Below are 21,733 nucleotides of genomic sequence, written 5' to 3'. Positions count from 1 at the left end.
TTAAGAAATTATAATTTACTCACTCAGTTAGTCTACCTTATAAAATACATACAAGGTACCAAGTAGTTATTTGAAACAAAAAAAATTTATGTAAAATTTGAAAATAAAAATTAAAAAAAATTAAAAATTTAATAAGATTTTAAAATGCTTCATAATAAGATAATAATAGAATATCTTTTCTACATTTCGAAGTATTTGATAAATACAAGCAATTCACAAAAAAAGCCGTTTTAACTAATGTAAAAAAACTTTTGGTTATATATTACCTAGACGTGGAAGTAGAATTTATGTCGCTAGCAAGCAAGAAAAAAAAAAAAAATTATCAAAACACGTATTTTGTAAATACTTATTTTAATAAAAATTATTATTTTATCGTATTTCATATATTATCTCATATGAAATTAATTTTAAAAGTAATCTTAAGGTAGTAGTTATTTTAAAAGTAAGATTAACTTATTGAAAAAATTATATTATAAGTAAATAAATAGATAAAAAATATTATTTATAATGGAGTATTCACTGCAATAATTGTCATGAGTACGGGAATAAAAATAATAATATTTACGATTTGAAAGATTAAAATTTATCTTTCCTTTATAAAGTTAAGAGTAAGTTGACAAATGGATTTACTCACAGAAGAAGACATTCAAAAATCATTCGATAAATTAAATGAACAAAAAGAATTGATTAACAAGCAGTTAGACAGTTACGTTTCTAGACAATTCGTTTTAGAATCTAAATTAAAAAGCATAACGAAAATTATTCCTAAATTGCAAGAATTAAATAGTGAAGCAGAAGAATTGTCAAAAAATGTCACACACACGGCATCGATTGCTGAAAACGTTAGTGAAAAAGTTAGAAGATTAGATAAAACTAGATCGCTTGTATCTGAATGTCAGCAAAGAGTTCATGATTTATTAGATCTTCAGTTATGTAGCGAAGGAGTTAAAGCAGCTCTGAAAAATGAAGATTATGAAAAAGCAGCTGCACACGTTCACAGAGTTCTTTCAATTGATCAAAATGTATTAAAAAGAACGGCAGACAATATTTCTCAGGATCATACAACTGTAGATAATTCTTTTACATTATTAGAAGAAGTTGCAGAGCATTTACGAGTTGTTGTCGCTAAAAAATTTAACGAAGCCATAATAGATGAAGATTTGGCTTCGATTGAAAGATTTTTTAAAATTTATCCCCTTTTAAACATGCACGATGAAGGATTGAAAGAATATTCATTATACCTATCATCCAAATTGAGACAGACAGCTGAAAAAAACCTTAAAGTCGCTCTTGACACTGCAAAAACAGATTTAAAGCCTAATATCATTTTTGCCGATACCATAACTCTGCTATTGGAAGGTACGGCTAGAGTTATTGAAACTCATCAACCTTTGGTAGACACATACTACGGCCAGGATAAGATGATAACCTTTTTTAAATATGTCCAGCAAGAATGTGACAATCAAGCGAGTAAAATAGTTAACGAATTGATCAATCACAGAAATTTAAAAAATAAAATAAAACAAGTTAACGAATATAATACTCACGTGAAATCTTTGGAAAAAATCGATCCCAAATCCCTTGACATACTTCTTGGAGAATTAACTTTGATGCACTATAAAGTAGATTTGTATTTTAAATTTGTTAAAAGAAAATTAAGCAAAAATTCAAAAGATCCCGAATTACTTAATAAAATCGAAACGTTGATGAAATGTTGCAATTTAAATTGTAAAATGCAAGAAGTTTTAGATTATTACGTTCAATTGGAAAGATATTTTACCGAGGAAAGCGTTTTTAAAGCTGTCGCCATGGATGCTCTGTTGGAAGACAGTAACGTATCCAGCATGGTGGACGACGTGTTTTTCATACTTCGTAAATCCATAAGACGAGCAGCGACAAGCGGAAGCATAGAAGTTGTTTGTTCGGTTATAAACAACGTGAGAACTTTATTGGAAACAAAATATTGTCCCGTATTAAAAAAACAATTGGAACAAGGATATTCTACGGGGTATTTAGACGTTGCTCAAGCCTACACGTCCGTACGTTTACAAATCGATCCGGAAATCAAAGCGAAATCATTTTTGGCATATTTAAACAACGCGGACGTGACACTCGAATACCTTCAAACTTTAAAATCGAACGTAACGGAAGAAATAATACGTTCGTTTCCGCAATTGACCGAAAAGGATAAAGAAAAAGTCGCCATTTGTTTATCCGAACTTTTTTCCGGTGCCACGAGCATAACATCATCGATAATCGATTACGGTATGAAACATTTAAAAGAAAGCGCGATAAAACCGAGGATAAGTTCGTGGTTTGCTTCGTTCACGGAAAACAATCACGAACTCACCGAAGATGAATTTACGAGTTACGAAGCAAACGAACCCTTCGTGAGAAAACTAATATCGAAAATCGACGAATTTTTAAATTCTTTTAAAGACACTTTGACGTCGAACAATTACGACACTTTCGTCAATCTCGTAACGGTCGAAATAACGCGACATTTTGAAAAAGTCGTTTTCAAATCTCGTTTCAACAGACTCGGCGGTCTAGTGTTCGACAAAGAAGTTCGCGCACTCGTAGGTTTTTTAACAAATGCGACATCCTGGTCGATAAGGGATAAATTTTCAAGGTTGTCGCAAATTTCAACACTTTTAAACATTGAAAGATTATCCGAAGTGTCGGAATGGTACAACGCGGCCGGAAGTGATAAACTTCAATTGTCCGACGTAAAAAAAACGTTATTTTTAAGAACGGATTTTAACAGAGACGAAATTGAATGTATTAAATTATAGAAAATTATTATAATTATACGAGGTAAAAATTTAATTTTAATTAGATATACAATATTTATATTATTGTCATCTTTTTGTTATATTATTGTTAAATGATAAAGAATATATATTTATTATTATTATTATTATTAAATGGGTTCGATTAATTTATTTTTTTTGTTACGTCATCGATAGAGACAAACAAAACGTCACGTAAAACGTTCAAAAAGAAAAAATGGACAACCGTATTTATATGATATTTATCCCTGAATGTATTGGGTTGGTTAATTAAGTAATTACGAATTTTCCACCAACAGATTATTTGTTCATGTTTTTGAATACGTACATGGGGAACCAAAGTGAACATACCCTCCACATTTTACTTTTTTATTTTTCAAAGGGTGGTAATGCTTCACAAGCCGATAAAAAGTTGTGGGGTGTGTAAGGGGATGAAGCCTCAATAGAACGGCAGTGTCAAAACTGGTTTGCGAATGGAGATTTTCCTTTGGAAAAAGAGGAGCGCTCTGGGGGTCCAGTAGAGGTCGATGATGACCAAATAAAGGCCCTCATTGATTATGATCGGCATAGTTCGACTAAGGACATTGTAAAGAAGCTAGATGTGTCACATACGTGCGTCGACAACCATCTGCGGCGTCTTGGGTACCAAAAGAAGCTTGATGTTCAACTTTGGGGAGTGTAAGAATGGTCACCGGAGATGAAAAGTGGGTTGTCTATGACACCATTTTGAGGAAAAGATCCTGGTCTGAACAAGAGAAACAGGCACCAACACTTCTAAGATTGACGTTAATTAAAAAAAGGTACCAGTTATCATTATTGTGGGATTACAAAGGTACTTCGAACTGCTGCTGCCACGAAATCAGAGGTTTACATTCGACAATTGACTAATTTAAATAATTCCATTCAAGAAAAACGACCGGAGATAGCCAATAGTTAAGGAAGAATTGTCTTTAACCACGATAATCCCCAACCCCCTCCCCCCGCATCTTTAACCACCACACAAAAACTACTGTATAATGAACATAATGATAATAGATAAAAATAATTTTACATAATTAATAATAAATCCGTAATTACTTTTTTACCAACCCAATACATATAAGAAATATTCTTTTGTATGCGTGTGCGCATGCGCGTGTACGCGTTTAAGACATAAAGAAAAAAAATAAATATATAAATAATATTGCTTACCCTGATATATATATATATTTAATTAAATATTAATTATTCGTATCACTCGGAGATTGTAAATCATCCTGAAATAATAAACAAAAAAAATTATTTAAACTTTCATTAAAATATAAAATTAATCAATAATGGAGTCAAATAAATAAAAGGGAGACACAAACCTGAGATGTGAGACTACTATGATTACTATCAATACTTAAATCCATTCCAAACGGTTTCACATTTAAATATGGCGTACAATAATTATTATCATTTATTAATTTATTATCTTCGTATTGTTTCGCGTTATCAGGATAATCGATACCTTCGCTGTAAAAAAAAAATCAATTAAAAAAAAAATAATAATAATAATAATAATAATTTATTTGTTTTCTTTACCTCTTGGATTCATCCATTCCATCGGAATAATAATAATAATCATTTTTTTTAGTTGAATATGATGACGACGAATCGTCGTCATCATATTCAACATCGGAATCCTCATTCAAAAGTGGTATTTCTTCATCATTATTATCATTATTTTGACAATTTTTACATTCTCCCTTTCTTCCTGAGCCTTCATCCATCCTTTTATCTATATTTTCATATTTGTAAAAATTTTCCAATTGTGAAAATTTGTTATTTAATCCTACGATCGATTATTTTATGTTTTCGTAAAAAGGAATTTAATTAAAAAACAATTTCATCACCACCACCACCACCACCATTAAAAATAAATTAATTTCATTAATAATTAATTAATTAATTAATTAATAATTAAAACAATTTTATTAACTTCTTTTTCTTTTTCTTATTTTCATCATAACATTAATAATAATAATAATAATAAATTTATTTTTGTAGATAAATTAAATAATATTGACACACAGTTTCTGTTTTGTTGTTAATATTTTAATATAAACAAAAAAAATTTATTATATAATAATAATAATAATTTATATTAAATATTTAATAATTTATTAAATGGGGGGGAGGGGAGGGGGGGGGGTTTCCGTTATTCATTTAAATAATTTCAAAGGTGCACTTTATGTGTATTCTTTTGTGTGTTATTTTTTTAATTATCACATTTACAATTTGAAATTCCTTTTTGTTAAATAAAACAAATTTGCAATAACAACTACTTAAAAATCAATTTTTTTTTTCTTTATAATAATTATAATAATCATTATTATTATTATTTATTTTTTTAACGTTTTATCTACAAAATATCAACCGTAATTCATAATATTTAATAATGTGTGTGTGTGAGTGTGTGAGTGCGCGCGCGCGTGTGTAAGTAAAAACAACCAATTGAAAGATTTCTTTTTATTATATTAATAAGCTCTTATTTAAAAATCGATAAAAATAATTTAAGTTAAACTCACATATTTCGTTTTGTTTTTTTACCACTTGATTATTAACACTTTATTATTAAACAATTTCGAATTAAATTTTTTTTTTTTTTTTTTAAACAAATAATAATAATAACAACGAATTTGAAACGCTTTGGAAAATTCGATTTGGGGAGGGGGGTGGGAACCTACTTTTTAAGCACTTTTAACCCATAGGTACTGGGGGGGGAGGCGGGGGGCGGACAGACAGGGTTATAAAACTTCTAAAACACAAACTAACTGTCGACGGACACTACTTTGGACAAAAAAAAAAAAAAAAAAAAAGAAAAAGGGAAGAATTTTATTTATCTGTGTATCAAGATTTTCCATTCGTACCTTTCTCTGTCGTTTCATTTTCCTTTGAATGTGGAAAAGTATTATTATGATCGTGACATTCGCATTGACAGTCTTCCGGAGACACGTAATTGTAAACAGCGTTTCCATTTTTTGTTCCCGTCGATGATTCCATTTTATTATTTCCTAAAAATAATTTTATCTCTATGATTTTCCATCATTTTTTCGTGGGGGGTGGGGGGGTGGGTGGGAACGGTTAAGTGCGTTCCTCGGATTGCGTTAAGGACGTACGTACCGTCTTTCACGTTCGAACTCCTCAACGCTGGCACGGTTGTTATCCGTTTAGGTTGTTTTTTCTTTTCCGGTAATTTTTCAAAATTTATCCACGACGTCGTGGCCGGTGGTGCGCTCGATGATAAAACAAATGGCGGCGATGATCGTGGCGGAAGAGGAGGAGGAGAAGACGACGACGACGATGTTTTTATTGAATTTTTCCTACCATCCGTTTTCGGATGTTGCAACCCCGCTTCCGCAAATTCGAACCACGTTTTACCACCTTTGGCACTGATTTTTCTCGGACTTTTATTTTTCAATCCTCCGGCATCATCTTTGGGCAGAGATATTTTCATTTTTTCATCTTCGCTCACGGCCGTCGCGGACGATTCTTTCGAACTAACAAAATCTTCCAGAGTTGTCGGATTTATCGGTGTCGTACTTCTGGGCCTTTCGATCGGACACGTTTTAATTTCCGCCATGCGATGTTTAACGGGTACGATTGGTACGCCTAAAGATCTGCAAAGAAAAACCAAAATGATTTAACCGTGGATACCTTGAACTATAGCAAAATTTTCGAAAAAAAAAACATTTTTTACAAAAAAAAAAAAAAAAATCAAAACTTTTAAACCTTTCTTGAGGCAGAGTGGTTGGAACGTAAGGCAATTCATCTTCGAATGATTCCTGATTAACTAAACCTTTTCTTTCGTGATCGTCTTCCAAATCTCCCGGTTCCGGTGGTAATTTAAGCTTTCTAACACCATCCGACGTAACCGTCATTACTTCTTCTACTTCCGGCCTTTTCATTATTTCTTTATTTAAAATTTCACCCGCGGGAACCTTCATTTCCGTTTTTATTTTATCTTCGAATTGAATTTTAAATACGTCATGTTTCTCCTCCTGGGGTTCCCCTAAAGGTTCCCCCACACTTTCGGACAAGTCAAAAGATTTCACCGTTCGTGAAACGTCATCATCTTCTATCCCAACGTTTTCCGATTCGACTTGAAAAAAAAAAAAAACGGAAAATTCTTATTAAAAAAAAATTTTCCAAACGTTTGATATGCATTTATGATATAAACTCACTTTTATCCCGTTTTTCCGACTTTTCCTCTTTTTCATGAAATTCTTCCTTATTTATATTTCCTGAGCTTTTATTATTATTATTATTATTATTAGAATTAGAATTCGAAATAGATTCGATGGATAATTTTCGATCGATTTCATTTTTCATTTCTTCTTCGTTCGATTTTTCCCCTTTTGAATTTTTACGAGTCAATGAAATTTCCCGACGGTCATTTTCCACCACTCCCACTTTTACTCCCACTTCCACTCCCACTCCCACTCCCACCTCCTTTTTACACTTTATCATTTTTGGCGATTCCGATCTTTCTAAAATTACGATTGGTGACGTTGGACGTTTTTCCCTTTTTTCTACATTTTCCAAAACGACCGTCGCTTCCACTTCTTCGACATCTAAAAGAAAACACTTTAAATGAATTTTCCCGAAGGACGTTAAAAAATTTTCACAGCTTCGATAATCTCTCGAATAAAATAATAATAATAATAATAAACTAATCAATTGTAAATTTTGTATGAATTTAAAGAGAGGGACGGACCACATACCTGACGTCACGTTGGTATCTGACGGATCCTTAAGCGGTATGATGACGTAATCTCCTGCGAATAAGCCAAAGGGAAAGAAGCAAATTATTAGCACGGTTACAAAAGAAAAAAAGCCGCCATCTTTCTTTTTTAGCAAAGCTATTTGTTTCAATATACCTTCGTCGGAAAATTTTTTTTTTTTTTTCTTTTCGGATTCCAGAACGTGGCGGAACGATGATGATGATGATAATAATGATGATGATGATGATGATAATAATAAATCATCCGTTTTCTTATCCCCAATTTGTTTTTTTTTTTTTTTTTCATCTATGATTTTTTTCTTTCCGAATATATTTGAAAATACATTTTTTTTACCCGTCGGAGAATGACATTGACGTTCTTTACTACTACGACCCTCATTTTTTCCCGACAAACCTGATTGAGTAATAATAATTATTAAAATACAAATGCAAATGTTTTTATTTTCCGCCCCTCCCCCTTTCCCCATCACCCACCCACCCCCCCGTTCGTTATCGAATTATATCTACTACATGACGTGATAATGGCGGAGACTTACCCATTAAATCTCGTGTCGTGATTCTTATTCGCAAACCCTCTTTATATCAAATTTTATTTTAAAAAATTAAAAATAGCGGGAAAAAAAGTAATAGTAATAATAATAATAACAACAGTAATAAGATAGCTAAGGCTTACACTTAGGCTTAATTTTTTTTTTTTTTTTTAATGTATTCTACTCATCATGCTTGCGTTAAACGCAGATTTATTATTATTATTATTATTATTATTATTATTATTATTATTATTATTATTATTATTATTATTATTATTTAGTCAAAATTGTTTCAACTATCTCAAAAACTAATAAAAGTTTTGTCAAAGCTTTTAAGGCTCATTCTAGCAAATATTTTCTAATAATTTCTCTTATTACGTTTTAAGCGAGGGAGCAAGATAGATAGATAGATAGATAGCGAGAGAGAGAGAGAGAGAGAGAGAGAGAGAGAAGATGGTTGGGAATGACTACGATGCTTATATCACGACGACGAAAAAATATTAAATAAAAAAAAACTAACAAATAAATTCATTATTTAAAACCAACCGTCATTTGTGTCATCCTTTAATGATCCAGAATTGATCGGAGTGACTCCTCCCCCTCCTCCTCCTCCTCCTGATTTTTTCCTTCCTTGACATCCGCCATTTTGAACGTCGAATGTAACAACACATCCGGAACTTTGATCTGATTTTTTAAACAATGAGCTGACGAAAGAATTTTTTCTAGATAAGGAAGACCCCGGTGATGGCGTTCTCGAACCTCCAGAAATCATTTCTGAAACGTGTCATCCTTTGCTTACGGTAAAATACATTGTATTGTTAAACAAATCGTGAGTTGTCTTTTCTTTCTTTTAAATAATTATTATTGTCACCGACCGAAAATTTCGCGCCATTTTTGTCTTTTTTTAAAGTCGAAAAAAAAAAAAAAAAAAAAAATTAATTAATTATTATAATATTTACCTGATTTACTACCGGAAGGTAAAGTGTTTGATAATCGCGTCTCTTCTTTTTTCACTTCCGGTTCGACGGAAGATAAATTTAAATTGATTCCTTTTATTTGTTTATCATCTTCAACATTTATGACGTCATTCTCAAAGACTTTATTTCTTTTTTTATCATCATCATCATCATCTGGAGAACGAAGAGGAATGTAAATTGAGCCATCTTCGCAAACTTCGTATTTCATTTCTTTCTTTTTATATCCTTCTCTCGAACGCGATTCTTCTTTGAACCCGGTTTCCGGTGATTTTTTATTAGATGATGATGATGATGATGATGATGAACCTTTTTTCGCGTGTGATTTTGAAATGCTCTTATCGAAAGTAGGACTCGTGAGTGGTATGATGATTTCATCATTTGAAAATGTTTTTTCCGACGATTTTTTTTTTACGTTCGGTGACGTTTTTCTAATTATTTCCTCGAAATCAACTTCCGGTCCCGTTAACGGTATGTATATTTCATCTACGGGAAGATCTCTGAGCGAAATGACTTTTTTCGCACTAGTTTGCTTTTCACTTTTACTTCGACTCGATTTGGATTTTGATTTATTTGCAACCGTTATGACGTCATACGCATTTTCCATTCTCTCTATTTTCTGTTTTACTTTTTCCACTTCCGGTTTTGTTTTGTCCGGTATTTGTTTTATCGGCACCGTTTCCCGTACCGAAATTTGAGGTTTTGATTTTGTTATTTCCGCTTCAATGACTATGGCGGAGGAACTCGGTTTTTGTTTGCTTCTTTTGGCCGATTTCGGTGAAAGCATGTTATTTTCCTACAAAGAAACATATATTATCATTATCATTCTCACTGATTTTCATTAGTTTTTGAGATTGTTTCGAAAAAATACTCACTGAAATTTTGTCTACGGAAACAATTTGTTTCGTGCCACAAAAAGAAGTTTCTAAAAGCATTTTATGAGGCGATGGACTGCGTGAACGCAACCCCGATGGTGGCCTAGACCCCTAATCAAGCGAATATACAAAGCAAAATAATATGAAAACGATAAAAATTATGGTGACAATTTTGCGCGTTTTTTTTTTTTTTTGTTACAAAGTGTAAAACAAATATTAGCGAACTAATAAATAAATAAATAAATAAAAATTATTTGTGAACATTTTCACATAAACACAAAAACTTTCTCGACGGTGATGTTGCACTTATTGCTCATTTGATTACCAAAAAAATTACTTACGGAACTTTCAGCGAGAGATAAAACCAGGGATGACGTTTCCTGTTCGACATTTTGCGGACTGGCCGGTTTACTACCACAAAAAGACGTTTCCAAAAGCATTTTGTGAGGAGAGGGACTCCGCGTGCTTCTTCCAGACAAATGAGAACCAACTGATAAATGCGATGCGCCTGGAATTGATGAAAATTCTTCGTTTCGTTTCCATCGCTTCTACTATAAAATCATACCTTAAATTAAATAAGGTAAATTACCGGAGGCTCCAGAACAAGCAGACGTTGCCGAACCAATTGATGACAATCTACTTGTTCTTCCACTTATGCAAAGCAAACCGACATCACTCATAACACTACAACTCGAATCTTTTCTTTCGACGAATTCATGTTGACTTTGAGTATCACTAAAATTTTTCACCTGCAAAAAAGAAAACTTTCTTCGTGACAAACAAACAAACAAATAATAATAATAATAATTATGTGTAAATGATTTAATTAACCTGTTGCTGTCTTTTCAACATTTTTTCTCGCTTTTTTTTTTCTTCACTTTCTTCAACGGTTCCAGGCTCTTGAATGTAGTCTAATTCTTCAGTACTCGATCGAAGGTCAATAGTTCCTAAAATTAACGACATTTTCCTTCATTCAAAAAACCTTTTTTTCGGGAGGGGGGGAGGGTGTTTCTAATGGAAACGAAACGCTTCTTTACGCTTTTCTTCACACCGATTCTAATTTTATATACAGTCGATTTTCTATTTTATTTTTAAAACTAAATCAGCGCCGGTCCGTTGGTGTTTTTTAAATTAAATCGACGTGTAAAAAATGATGGAGAATCGACAAATGAACGACGCGTTGTGATTCCATTTTAAAATTAAATTAACGAGTAAGTATTATATATAAAAAAAATCTTCTTACCATCTTCTTTGTATCCTAAATTACGTACGCAATTTTCTCGTTCCGGAGAACTAGTTATACTGTCTTCGTGTTGAGAAGAACTACTCGCTCTGGAAATGTCGATTCGAGGAGGTGCAGCAGCTTCTAAAGAACTTCTTAAGGCATCTTTTAAACCTTGCTCCTCTTTTTCCGTCATATTTATTGATGATACGTTGGGTAAAGGAGAACTGGGTGATTGTACTTGACTCGAAGGATCTTCTTTAATTCCAGGCAATGGAATTCTCGCCGTTTCCGGAGGGCTGTCTAACTTCTCATTAACAGAAAGGAAAACATTACTAAAAGAAAAAACTTATAATTTTGTGTAAGAGAGATTTTCTTTCATACCTCATCACTAAGATCTTCAAAAGATGCAAATGGTGCTGGACCCAATTGCCTTTGTAAATACCGTCGATTTTTCATAACAATCACATCCGTGGAAGGATTTGAAGGAAAATTTTTTGTATTATCCGATGAAGGAGATTTCATTGTTAAATTGTTGCTTTTTTCCGTAGAAGCCATCTTTAAAAACAATTAACAATCCTGTAAATATAAATTAAAATTAATTTCTGTTCGGTAAATAAATTTTTTTTTTTCGTACCGGTTACCGTTAAATAATTGTGAATTTATTAATTATTTTAATTAAATTAATTTATTAATTAACAATAATAAAAAAAAATATTTTGATAATATTTAAATCTGTGAGATTATAAAAAAAAAAAAAAAAAAAGGATTTTAAAAAAATTGTGTTTTGTGAAATTGTAAAAATGTCCTTGACCCTTGTTTTTCCAAGTCTTAAAAGTAAAAAATTTTTTTTCTCAAAAAAAAAAAAAAAAAGTACATTAATTTAAAAAATATTATTATTAAATAAAATAATTTATTATTAATAATCCTTGTTTATTATAAAAAAAAAAAAAAATTAAAAATTAAATATCCTCTCACCTAAAATAAATTAATCACCTAAATATACGGTTTATTCATATCGTAATAATACCGATTAAAATTCATTTATTTTTTTTACTAGAAAAAAATTTTTTTCCGCAAATAAATGACGACAGCCATTTTTTAAATGTCTTCAAAAAGAAGAAAAGAAAAAAAAAAAAAAAAAAAAAAAACAAAAATTTTATTTTAAGGAAAAAAAAAAATCAACGTTCAAAATCCGTATATTATAACTTAACAAATCAATACTTAATTCGAATGCGCACTGAAAGAAAGAGAGAGAGAGAGAGAGAAAGAGACAGAAGCAATTTGATATTTACTAAATAAATTTTATGTTGTTCGGTTTTTCCAAAACGTTTTTCTAACGGTTTTTTTTTATAAAAATTCAAAAATTGATAAGAGTTTTCCGTTAATTAATAAAATTAATATTTTAAATAATGAGTTTGTATCGTTTAAATGATATTAATGGCGAAAAAAAGTTTTTATGAATTTAGAATCTAAGAGAAATAAAGCACATTTTAGCAACAGAAAGTTTTCTTCTAAATTGTTTTCATTTGAAATAAATATTTTTTACAAAAGCATTTATCAATTTGACTCGGCATGTTTTAATTATTTATAAATTTCTTGTATGTTTAAAAAACAAGGTGATGACATTTAAAAAAACAGAATCTGTTATCGATCAAAACTAAAAAGTTTAGTAGATAGAAAAACTATCGAAATATGAAAAAATAAAAACCAAAACGAAATTTCACTTTTCAAAAAGAGAAAGATTATATGAAAAAAAAAATTTTTTTTTTTTATTTAATCATATTTAAAAATTTTACCTTTTTACATTGTTTTTTTCTTTCAATAAATATTTGTCTAAATTTTTTTCTTTATATTCTCTAGCTAATCTAGCTTTCCTTTGTTTTCTAGTTTCTTCACGATTGAAATAATAATCTCTAAATCCACCTGAAAATTGTTTCACGACCAAACTGCCTTCGCCACTTTTCACTTCTTTCACTTTTTCCCATGTGACCAATTTTCGACTCGTTTGTTTCGTTAGTGGCTGTTGAGAATTTGAAACTAATTTAAAACATGGATGTTGCGGTATGGTAGAAGAATAATAATCAGAATTATGACATGGAATCCATGATACCAATCGACCATTTAATTTTAAATGTTTCGCTCCAAAGTTGAGCAAATCTGTATAAATATCTGTGAGACTGTAATCGATTTTCGATGGTATGTGACCTTGCAAATGATCTTCGCTTATTTTATAATTTTTTGTAGATCCTATTCTTTCAGTGGCTTCTCTTATTCCATAGGGAGCTAAAAAAACACAATTTAAAAAAAAAAACTTATAAAGTTTTAACAATTTAAAGCATTTTTTTCAAGCGAAACAAAACTTACGATCTGTTATAATACTATCCAATTGTAACCTACTGTGCCAAAATGGCAACGATGAATCTCCAACAATAACATCTAAATATTGACTATCTTTACCATATTGTTTCATGTTATGATAAATGGATTCATCTTCACCTCTGGGTTTCGACTAAAATTAAATTTTGAATTAAATGACTGCTTAATCAACGACAAAAGTTCAAATATGGCGGAATTTATACCCTATTTTGTATTCTGGTCGGCCTACTTTTTCCGTGTAACATTAAAAAGTCAATATCTACTCCCAAAACGTAGGCACCAAAATGAGCGGCAGCAACTAATAGAGACCCTGACCCGACAAATGGATCCATAACAATGTCTCCGGATTTGATTAATGCTTGATTTGCCATAATAAGCGAAAGTTGGGGATCCATAGAAGTATTTCCAATGAATTTTCTTTTTTTTAAAGAATAATCACTAATTAAACTTCTTTGTCCGTCGCAAACCTGTAAAATATTATTTAATTATTTATTACACGATGAAAATTTTAAAAAATCAAAAAAAAAAAAAAAAAAATTGTAATTTTTCTTACCCAATGTCCGAAATAAAAATTATAAGGATTTTCGGGTGGATTGCTCGGATCCAAACCGTAATATTCAATATAATAAAGTGTCACATCTGGATTATTAAGTTTAACTGGTCCCTGAGCTGGCAAATAATTAAAAAGTTCAATTTTATCAACTTTTTCTTTCATAGTAAATGTTTTACCAAATGTTTCCACATTGACACAAAATGATAAATCACTTTTAAGTTTTGAACTAATTAATTCGGATGGATAATTTTTTATACTGTCGTGTAATTCGTCGGTAGTTTTTCCAAATCCCCATAATTTGATAACGCTTCGAAGTAATACCGAACGACTTGCAATTGTACAAGCATCTTCGTATGACAATTCTACTACCCAAAATGGGCTGTCATTGGGTCCTTCAATCCATTTAACAGAAATATTGTACAATTGTATAATCGATTGAATCTCCTAAAAAAAAAAAAAAAAAGCGGTCAAATATAACACATATAAACAATGAACACAACATTTAATTTACAACTTACGGGAAGTCTAAAATCACAATTTTCGTTAGCAAACCATAATAAGTACTGATTAATTCTTGACATGTTATAAATTCTATTCTAAAATTATTGAAAATTGTAATAAATTAACCGGGCAATTCTACCATACTTTAACAAACCAACGACGTCAACGTAATGAACATGGCCATGACCGTTTTAAACCATAGAGTATAAAACTGTACAAGCGAAATACCACGATTCAAAATTATTTATTTGTATTTTTTTTTTTTTTTTTAATCAAAATTATAAAAATGACAAGTTGAATTCTCCAATGACCTAAGAATTAAATTAAAAATGTTTAAATTTTCCATGTACGTCATATTTTTATAGAAAATCAATTATAATTTCCATTTTAAAAAAAATTTTTCCAAACGTACGGATTTTTTATATGTAATATTAAACAGTGTAATTACCTTTAATTATCGCCATGTTCTTCTTAATTTGATAAAATGTACAGAATCTTAATAAAAAACTCTGTCATTTAGACATATTTTCTTATATTATATTACTCGTCAATACCATTTACCCAAGTCGAATTTAACCAATTTTCTTTCGATCGTTGAGTTCTTACTTCCATCTTTAAATTCAGAGACATTCGCACGTTTAAAATTTTAACCAACTTCATATCATAATATTTTTTCCTCTTAGAATTTACTTGTAATTTCCTGAAAATCAAATCAAATTATAAAAATATAATAATGGGTGATACGTATATATATATATACAATTCAGAGAATGATTATTAAAATTAAAGACATTAATTTGGATTTATTAATATTATAGTTTAAAAATGGCATCATTTTTTCTCTATAAATTTTTACCAAAATGTCTAACCGTTATAATCAATGAGATGTAACGATAAATCTTCCTAAAGGGAACAGACTGAAACAAAACAAAATAAAAAATTTCGACACAAATTGAACAAAAATGAAGGTTTTTTTTTTAAGATAAAATATAATACAAACTCATAACTCATAATTTTATTCGTAAATAGAGTCAACTTCAAAATGATTAAAAAAAAAAAAATTTAATATAGCCTAACTGCATTATTTGAAAAAAATATTTTTTATTATTATAAATTTCAATTTCTTTTCTCTTAATATTTAAAAATTAGGCCGATCTCTTTTCTTTTCTTTTCTCATTCACAGAATTACATTTAAAAAATTTATTTTTTTGTAAATAATTATTATTCGAATAATGTTAAAATATTTATCATGTATTTTTTTTTAAAATGTTTTTTTTTTTTAAAATAAATTGTAGGCAATTCTTACCTAATACTAGGTACATTGAATTAAAATAATTACAGTCCTTCAATATTAAAATAAAAAAAAAAAAAAAAAAAAAAAAAAAAGAAAAACAAAATTAATATGGGCTAAATTACATATATAATATAATAACTATTATTAATCTATTAATGATTTTCTTGTTTAGTTTCACCATTCATTAAACACAGTTCATCTTCATTGTAATCCAATGACAATTCCGAGCTTCGTCTGCTTTTCTTCACGAGATGAATGTTATCACTTTCGTTGCTGCTTTCGTCAAACGTCCTCTTTCTGACACTATTCACATCATTGTCTATCCTACTACCATCCCCAAAGTTGGTAGCCTCATCTAATTTTTTTAATTCACTCGTTAATTCGTTTTGACCTTCCTCGTGGTTGTTAGTAGTAGTTCTAATCTTTTTTTCCGAGTCCGGTTTTGGTGAGTCTAACACTTTATTCGATTGATTTGTAGTTCGACTACTGCACAAAACACTATGATTACCATTTGTTAATCTCTCCGATTCGTTTCTTGTCCGAAACTCGGCACTTTCCGTCCCGTTGTTACTTTCATCACCGCCTTTTATGAAAGATTCGTTACTACTATTTCCCGATGATGATAATTCTTTCCTTTGTTGCAATTCCATCAACGCTTCCTTTGATTTTCTCAATTCCTGTTGTAAAACGTAAATGGTACTTTGCATTCCTTCTACATCTTCGTCAAGATCTTGCAAAAATTCATCTAATTCTAAAAAATAAAGAAAAAACATTTAATAACATGAGTTCTTTTTAAAATGGAAAAGTTTTTCTTTTCTTTTTTTAAACAATACCTGATTGAGACTTTTTGACTTCTTCGCTAAAACTTTTTTGCAATGCTAAATCACCCTCCAATTTAGCTAAACGACCACTGGAAACCACCCTTCCCAACTCTTCATTTTCTTGATATAATAACCTACACTTAGCCATGAGCCTTTTTCCTGTATTACTATCCGGTGTAAATTTCCATGCACTAAGTTCATTTTGTGTTTCTTCTAGCCGAGTTTTTAAACTAGTTATTTCTTGCCTTAGCCTATGTAGTAAAAGATTGACTGCAGGATCTAGAAGAGCTGACCTGAGAGCTGCCGCTCCAGGAGCTTGTCCAGCTTTTAATTCTGCTATTTGATTCTGAGAATTAAATAAAAATTTTTAGTGTGTTAGTCGCATTGACAATTCTACTTCTGAAATACTCGATATAGTAATAAAATCTTTTCTTACCACATAATCTTGAATTTCTTGATCTTTATTCGCAACTCTTCTCATTAATATTTTTTCCCTCTGAAGTGCCTCGGCATTCTGTTGCTTACATCTTTCTTCAGAAGTTTTTAAACTGACTATATCCGCTGTAACAATAGATTATTATTAGAACATTAAAGAAAAAAACCTTTCAGATGACACTCTCCACCTGCACCTTGTGTATAAGAATAAAAATTTTTCTTTAAAATTTAACATAATGTAATAATCAATCATCTTCTGGGAATAAAATTTTTCCAAGAAGTAATATGTAAAAAAAATAATTTTATTCGATTATTATTATGATTATTATTAAAAAACAATTTCTTTTGTCTTAATAAATTACAACATTTGATAATAACACTCAATAACTCTCACAACAAACTCATTTAAAAGCACTTACAGTATTTTCGAATGGTAAACAGCAGTTTTTATAATATTTAATGATTGTACTTACACTATAAGATTTATATAAATGCAACTTTTGAGACTCAAATTCAAACTTACTAAAATGCTATATATAACAAAAAAAAAAAAAAAAAAAAAAACTAGGTTCCCTACTGAAAATTAAACACTTTAGTAAGTCATACAAATAATTCTGGCAATATCAATCCTTAGGGTAAAAAGGGGCAAGCCAACACTTACATTATTAACCATCCTCTGACCATGTTCGCAGAGGCAATGGCACTGCAGAATGATTGCAACGGTTGATTCACAGATCTACAGGGTCAGGGAGATGTGTAGTAGTCAGGGAAGCACCATAACAGTTGGTGTCAAAGAATTATGGGAGGCCAATTCTTTCATACTGTTACTTGCATTTGTTATTTCAAATATAAATTTTCCTTTTTTCTTTATTAAATCCTCCTTTCAAAATCATTATATTTTCATGAGAGAAAATCACAAACACGAATTTCTTTTCTTTTTTTTTTTTCCACATTTTTATTACATAGAATTTTGCATAATACTCACATAACACTAAAAACTGCTACTATTCCTTTCGTTTCAAATGAGTAAGAAATTTTTCCTTACCCCACAAAAAATTAAGCCAAATATTATATCACTTATTTTCGGGCTATCACTTGTTAATTTCTATTTTTTTTTTTTTTTTTTTTTTTTTTTTTGATATAAAACCACATCTTTAAAAAAAAAAAAAAAAAAAAAAAGATTTTCCTTAACCCTTAGACCATTTACCTTTCCTTTACCTCTATATTGAGAATAAAGAGAAGAACACTAGCACAACACTGACACATCACGTCCAGTTTAAGGTGGCAGTATTCCCAAAATATTCCTCGTAATCAAATGTCATGTTTTTTTTTTTTTTTTTTTTTTTTTTAGCCCTCGTAATAATATAATTAAGTGCGACCAATATCGGAATTAAAAATTTTCATTTTCTTGTCAATAGCAAATTTTTTAAAATAAAATTTTTAAAAAACAAAATATAATAAAACACTCTTGGAGTTAAAAAAAAAAAAACACCAGTTGACTGGTCTACTACTACCTTCCATTGATGAAAGTCTTTCTTCAAGTTGATCGACGTACAACTCCATTGTGAGCCATTTTTGTGCCCACTCCTCTTTCGTTAGCAATTCTTTCTCCGATTTATTGAGTACCACTCTTTCCACAATTGAACAATTTTTTTCTTTCTCTGGTTGACTTTGCTCTTTCTTTTGATTTGATTCTTCTTCAGACATTCTCCAAAAATAAATTAAACTTGAAAAAAAAAAAAAAAAAAAAATTAAATATTAATGAAATTAATGTAGTAATACTTAAAAACTTTTGTAAATGCATTTATTGACTTAATAAACATAGATTTTAAGCATACATAAACAATTATTAATAAAAATGAAATGTTCAACTAATTATGATGAATATTAAAACAAGATATATATTATTCACTTTAACTAAAAATTTTTTATCAAATATTTTAATAGTTTTTTTCTTTTTTATGGCAAGTGACTCTTACCCCTTGGGCTAGTGTGTATTGCGGCGTTAAGAATCATTCCCTCAACGTTTGATATTACTCTTAATAACTTAATTTAAAAAAATTTTCCCGATTTAAAATCGAAATACATTTTCAAATTTTTGGTATATTATTATATATCGTATAAAATATTATAAATTTCCAAGTAAATACAAAGAGAATATATATATATACAATTAAAAAGTACGCAATTGAAGACCAGAAAAGTTATTTTCTTTAAAATAACGCTGGAGTTAACGAATAATAATAATAATTGTCACGTAAAAAGTAAACTTTAAATACTTTGGGAAATTTTTTTGTAAATCAATAATTGTAAAAAGTAAATACGTCGATTTAGAAGGCGTATACAGTTTTTCTTTTTCAAGACACTATTAAAATATTCCAGCAAATATGGCGTCTTGTGTCGGCCGAAAATGTTTGTAATGAAATTAAATAAAATAATAATTAATTTTACTTACAACTAAAAATAAAAATTAATATAAATCTAATTTGTTGGTGTCAATTGTTCGACGTAATTCATGTTTTGTTATTTGTCAGCTCAATTTTGTCGTTTAGTTTTCAAGTTAAAAACCAACATTGTGAATTTTGACCATTTGGCTACATTAACATGGAAACTACACTTGACAATATTCTTCGGCCACGACAAAACTTCTAGTGCAATTTCACCAGTGGGTACTAATAAAAAATTTAAATGGTACTTTTTTTTGAAATGAATTTCATAAACATGAATAAATAATTATTGTTATATATCCGAATCTTTCCTAAATAATTAAAATATTTAATTTTAACTAATAAAACGCACGTTAATATAATATAAATTGAATTCATAAAATGTCACATTAATTGCCTGTTACTATTTTATTAATGAGTTTTACGACGTTTTGTTATTTCCACTTCATTCATTTTTGTTTACCTATGGCGAACTCGTTATAGCTACTTATTTAATGTACAGTAATCCCCCAAAATGACAGATATTCTTAAGGAATTACGAGAAAAATCGCAAAAACGAAAAAAATTATTAGTTCAAACGGTACGGAAGTAATTTTAAAGAGTTGTTCCTTATTTATCAAAAAAACTTTTATGGGTAACCCCAACCAAATATTAATACTGTTAATTAAATCTTTTTCAGCTCGGAGTATCTAATATCGATGAATTACGTCAAACGTTAGGAACATCTGATAATATCTCTAAAAAAAATCAAATTAGTGTTTATCTAAGAGAAAATACCTGCTTGAAAAAAGCCAAATTGAACAGTGACAATCCTGGAGTTGAACTTGTATACACAGATTCTTCAACGTTTTTAAAGGGTACTCAGTCATCCAATCCTCACAATGATTATTGTCAGCATTTTGTCGACACTGGTCAAAGACCACAAAATTTTATCAGGGATGTTGGGTTGGCTGATCGTTTTGAAGAATATCCAAAACTCAGAGAACTAATCAAATTAAAAGATGATTTGATTGCTCAAACTGCAACCCCTCCAATGTATTTAAAATGTGATTTATCCACATTTGATTTTAAAGAATTAGGAACAAAATTTGATGTTGTTTTGATAGAACCTCCTTTGGAAGAGTATCAAAGGACATTAGGTGTGACTAATACAGAGTTTTGGAACTGGGAACAAATTATGAATTTAGATATAGGAGAAGTTGTCGATGTAAGAGGTTTCGTTTTTTTATGGTGTGGTTCATCGCAAGGTTTAGACATGGGAAGAAATTGTTTAAGAAAATGGGGATTCAGGAGATGTGAAGATATTTGTTGGATTAGAACCAATGTTAAAAATCCGGGACATTCGAAAAATTTAGATGGTAAAAATGTTTTTCAAAGGACTAAAGAACATTGTTTGATGGGTATTAAAGGTACTGTGAGAAGATCCACTGATGGGGATTTCATTCATGCAAATGTGGATATTGATCTGATCATATCAGAAGAAACAGAATATGGTTCATTAGAAAAACCAGTTGAAATTTTTCACATTATCGAGCATTTTTGTTTGGGTAGAAGAAGATTACATTTATTCGGCAGAGACAGTACAATTCGTCCAGGTAATTTCATCCAATCATGAATCGCAACCTATAAAATTAAAATCAATCATTAAAACATTATACACATTGAAACCTATTATAATTTTTTTGCTTACCAGGTTGGGTCACAGTAGGTTCAGAGTTGACAAATAGTAATTTTACTCCTGAATGGTATGGAAGTTATTTTGTTAACGGTGAAGTGACAACAGGTTGCACTGAAAGAATCGAAGCCTTACGTCCAAAATCTCCTCCTCCCAAAGGTAAAGGAGTTCCAGGGAGCAGAGGAAGAGGTGGAAGTTCAAGAGGAAGTTTTTCAAGGGGAAGAGGAAGAGGTAGATAGATAATTTCACGTCGTCGTAACTTTTTCCCTAAAAATCCTAAACAAAAAAAACTACAAAATCCCCTTTCTTTCTCTTCTAGGAAATATATTTAATCAACTTCCTTAAAACTAATGGTTTCAATTTTTTAGGAAAATAAATGACCATCCCGATGATGATGATGATGATGATGATGATGATGATGTTGATGACGATGATAATAATAATAATAACCCGCTAAAAATGTCCCC

At 30.1% G+C, this 21,733-nt stretch overlaps 6 protein-coding genes across 6 annotated transcripts; 2 read left to right on the top strand and 4 right to left on the bottom strand.

The window, feature by feature from the left end:
* Positions 1-620: 620 nt before the first annotated feature.
* On the top strand, positions 621-3,044 carry Phum_PHUM529330 (uncharacterized protein; the record flags this gene model as incomplete). The annotated part of the gene is made up of 2 exons (XM_002431391.1): positions 621-2,729; positions 2,970-3,044. The coding sequence occupies 2 exons, from the start codon at positions 621-623 to the stop codon at positions 3,042-3,044; spliced, it is 2,184 nt and encodes a 727-aa protein (XP_002431436.1).
* Positions 3,045-4,114: 1,070 nt separating this feature from the next.
* On the bottom strand, positions 4,115-11,719 carry Phum_PHUM529320 (uncharacterized protein; the record flags this gene model as incomplete). The annotated part of the gene is made up of 15 exons (XM_002431390.1): positions 4,115-4,289; positions 4,359-4,608; positions 5,687-5,830; positions 5,940-6,436; positions 6,549-6,918; positions 7,001-7,390; positions 7,541-7,594; positions 7,895-7,954; positions 9,059-9,860; positions 9,940-10,050; positions 10,281-10,447; positions 10,529-10,688; positions 10,771-10,886; positions 11,183-11,468; positions 11,546-11,719. The coding sequence occupies 15 exons, from the start codon at positions 11,717-11,719 to the stop codon at positions 4,115-4,117; spliced, it is 3,756 nt and encodes a 1,251-aa protein (XP_002431435.1).
* Positions 11,720-12,815: 1,096 nt separating this feature from the next.
* Positions 12,816-14,674, bottom strand: Phum_PHUM529310 (uncharacterized protein; the record flags this gene model as incomplete). The annotated part of the gene is made up of 6 exons (XM_002431389.1): positions 12,816-12,821; positions 12,969-13,447; positions 13,529-13,673; positions 13,744-14,007; positions 14,094-14,537; positions 14,612-14,674. 6 exons carry the CDS (start codon positions 14,672-14,674, stop codon positions 12,816-12,818), a joined length of 1,401 nt encoding a protein of 466 aa, XP_002431434.1.
* Positions 14,675-15,134: 460 nt separating this feature from the next.
* Positions 15,135-15,605, bottom strand: Phum_PHUM529300 (uncharacterized protein; the record flags this gene model as incomplete). Its single annotated transcript, XM_002431388.1, has 2 exons — positions 15,135-15,294; positions 15,595-15,605. 2 exons carry the CDS (start codon positions 15,603-15,605, stop codon positions 15,135-15,137), a joined length of 171 nt encoding a protein of 56 aa, XP_002431433.1.
* Positions 15,606-15,929: 324 nt separating this feature from the next.
* On the bottom strand, positions 15,930-18,851 carry Phum_PHUM529290 (uncharacterized protein; the record flags this gene model as incomplete). Its single annotated transcript, XM_002431387.1, has 5 exons — positions 15,930-15,937; positions 16,067-16,639; positions 16,722-17,055; positions 17,146-17,270; positions 18,659-18,851. 5 exons carry the CDS (start codon positions 18,849-18,851, stop codon positions 15,930-15,932), a joined length of 1,233 nt encoding a protein of 410 aa, XP_002431432.1.
* Positions 18,852-20,105: 1,254 nt separating this feature from the next.
* Phum_PHUM529280 (Karyogamy protein KAR4, putative) lies at positions 20,106-21,505 on the top strand (the record flags this gene model as incomplete). Its single annotated transcript, XM_002431386.1, has 3 exons — positions 20,106-20,171; positions 20,271-21,186; positions 21,285-21,505. The coding sequence occupies 3 exons, from the start codon at positions 20,106-20,108 to the stop codon at positions 21,503-21,505; spliced, it is 1,203 nt and encodes a 400-aa protein (XP_002431431.1).
* Between the last annotated feature and the right edge of the window lie 228 nt (positions 21,506-21,733).

The sequence above is a fragment of the Pediculus humanus genome, genomic scaffold, assembly GCF_000006295.1.
Source record: "Pediculus humanus corporis 1103172108287 genomic scaffold, whole genome shotgun sequence".
Taxonomy (NCBI): Eukaryota; Metazoa; Arthropoda; class Insecta; order Psocodea; family Pediculidae; genus Pediculus; species Pediculus humanus.
The sequence above is the reverse complement of the archived record's forward strand: the minus strand, read 5'-3'. Positions and strand labels throughout refer to the sequence as shown.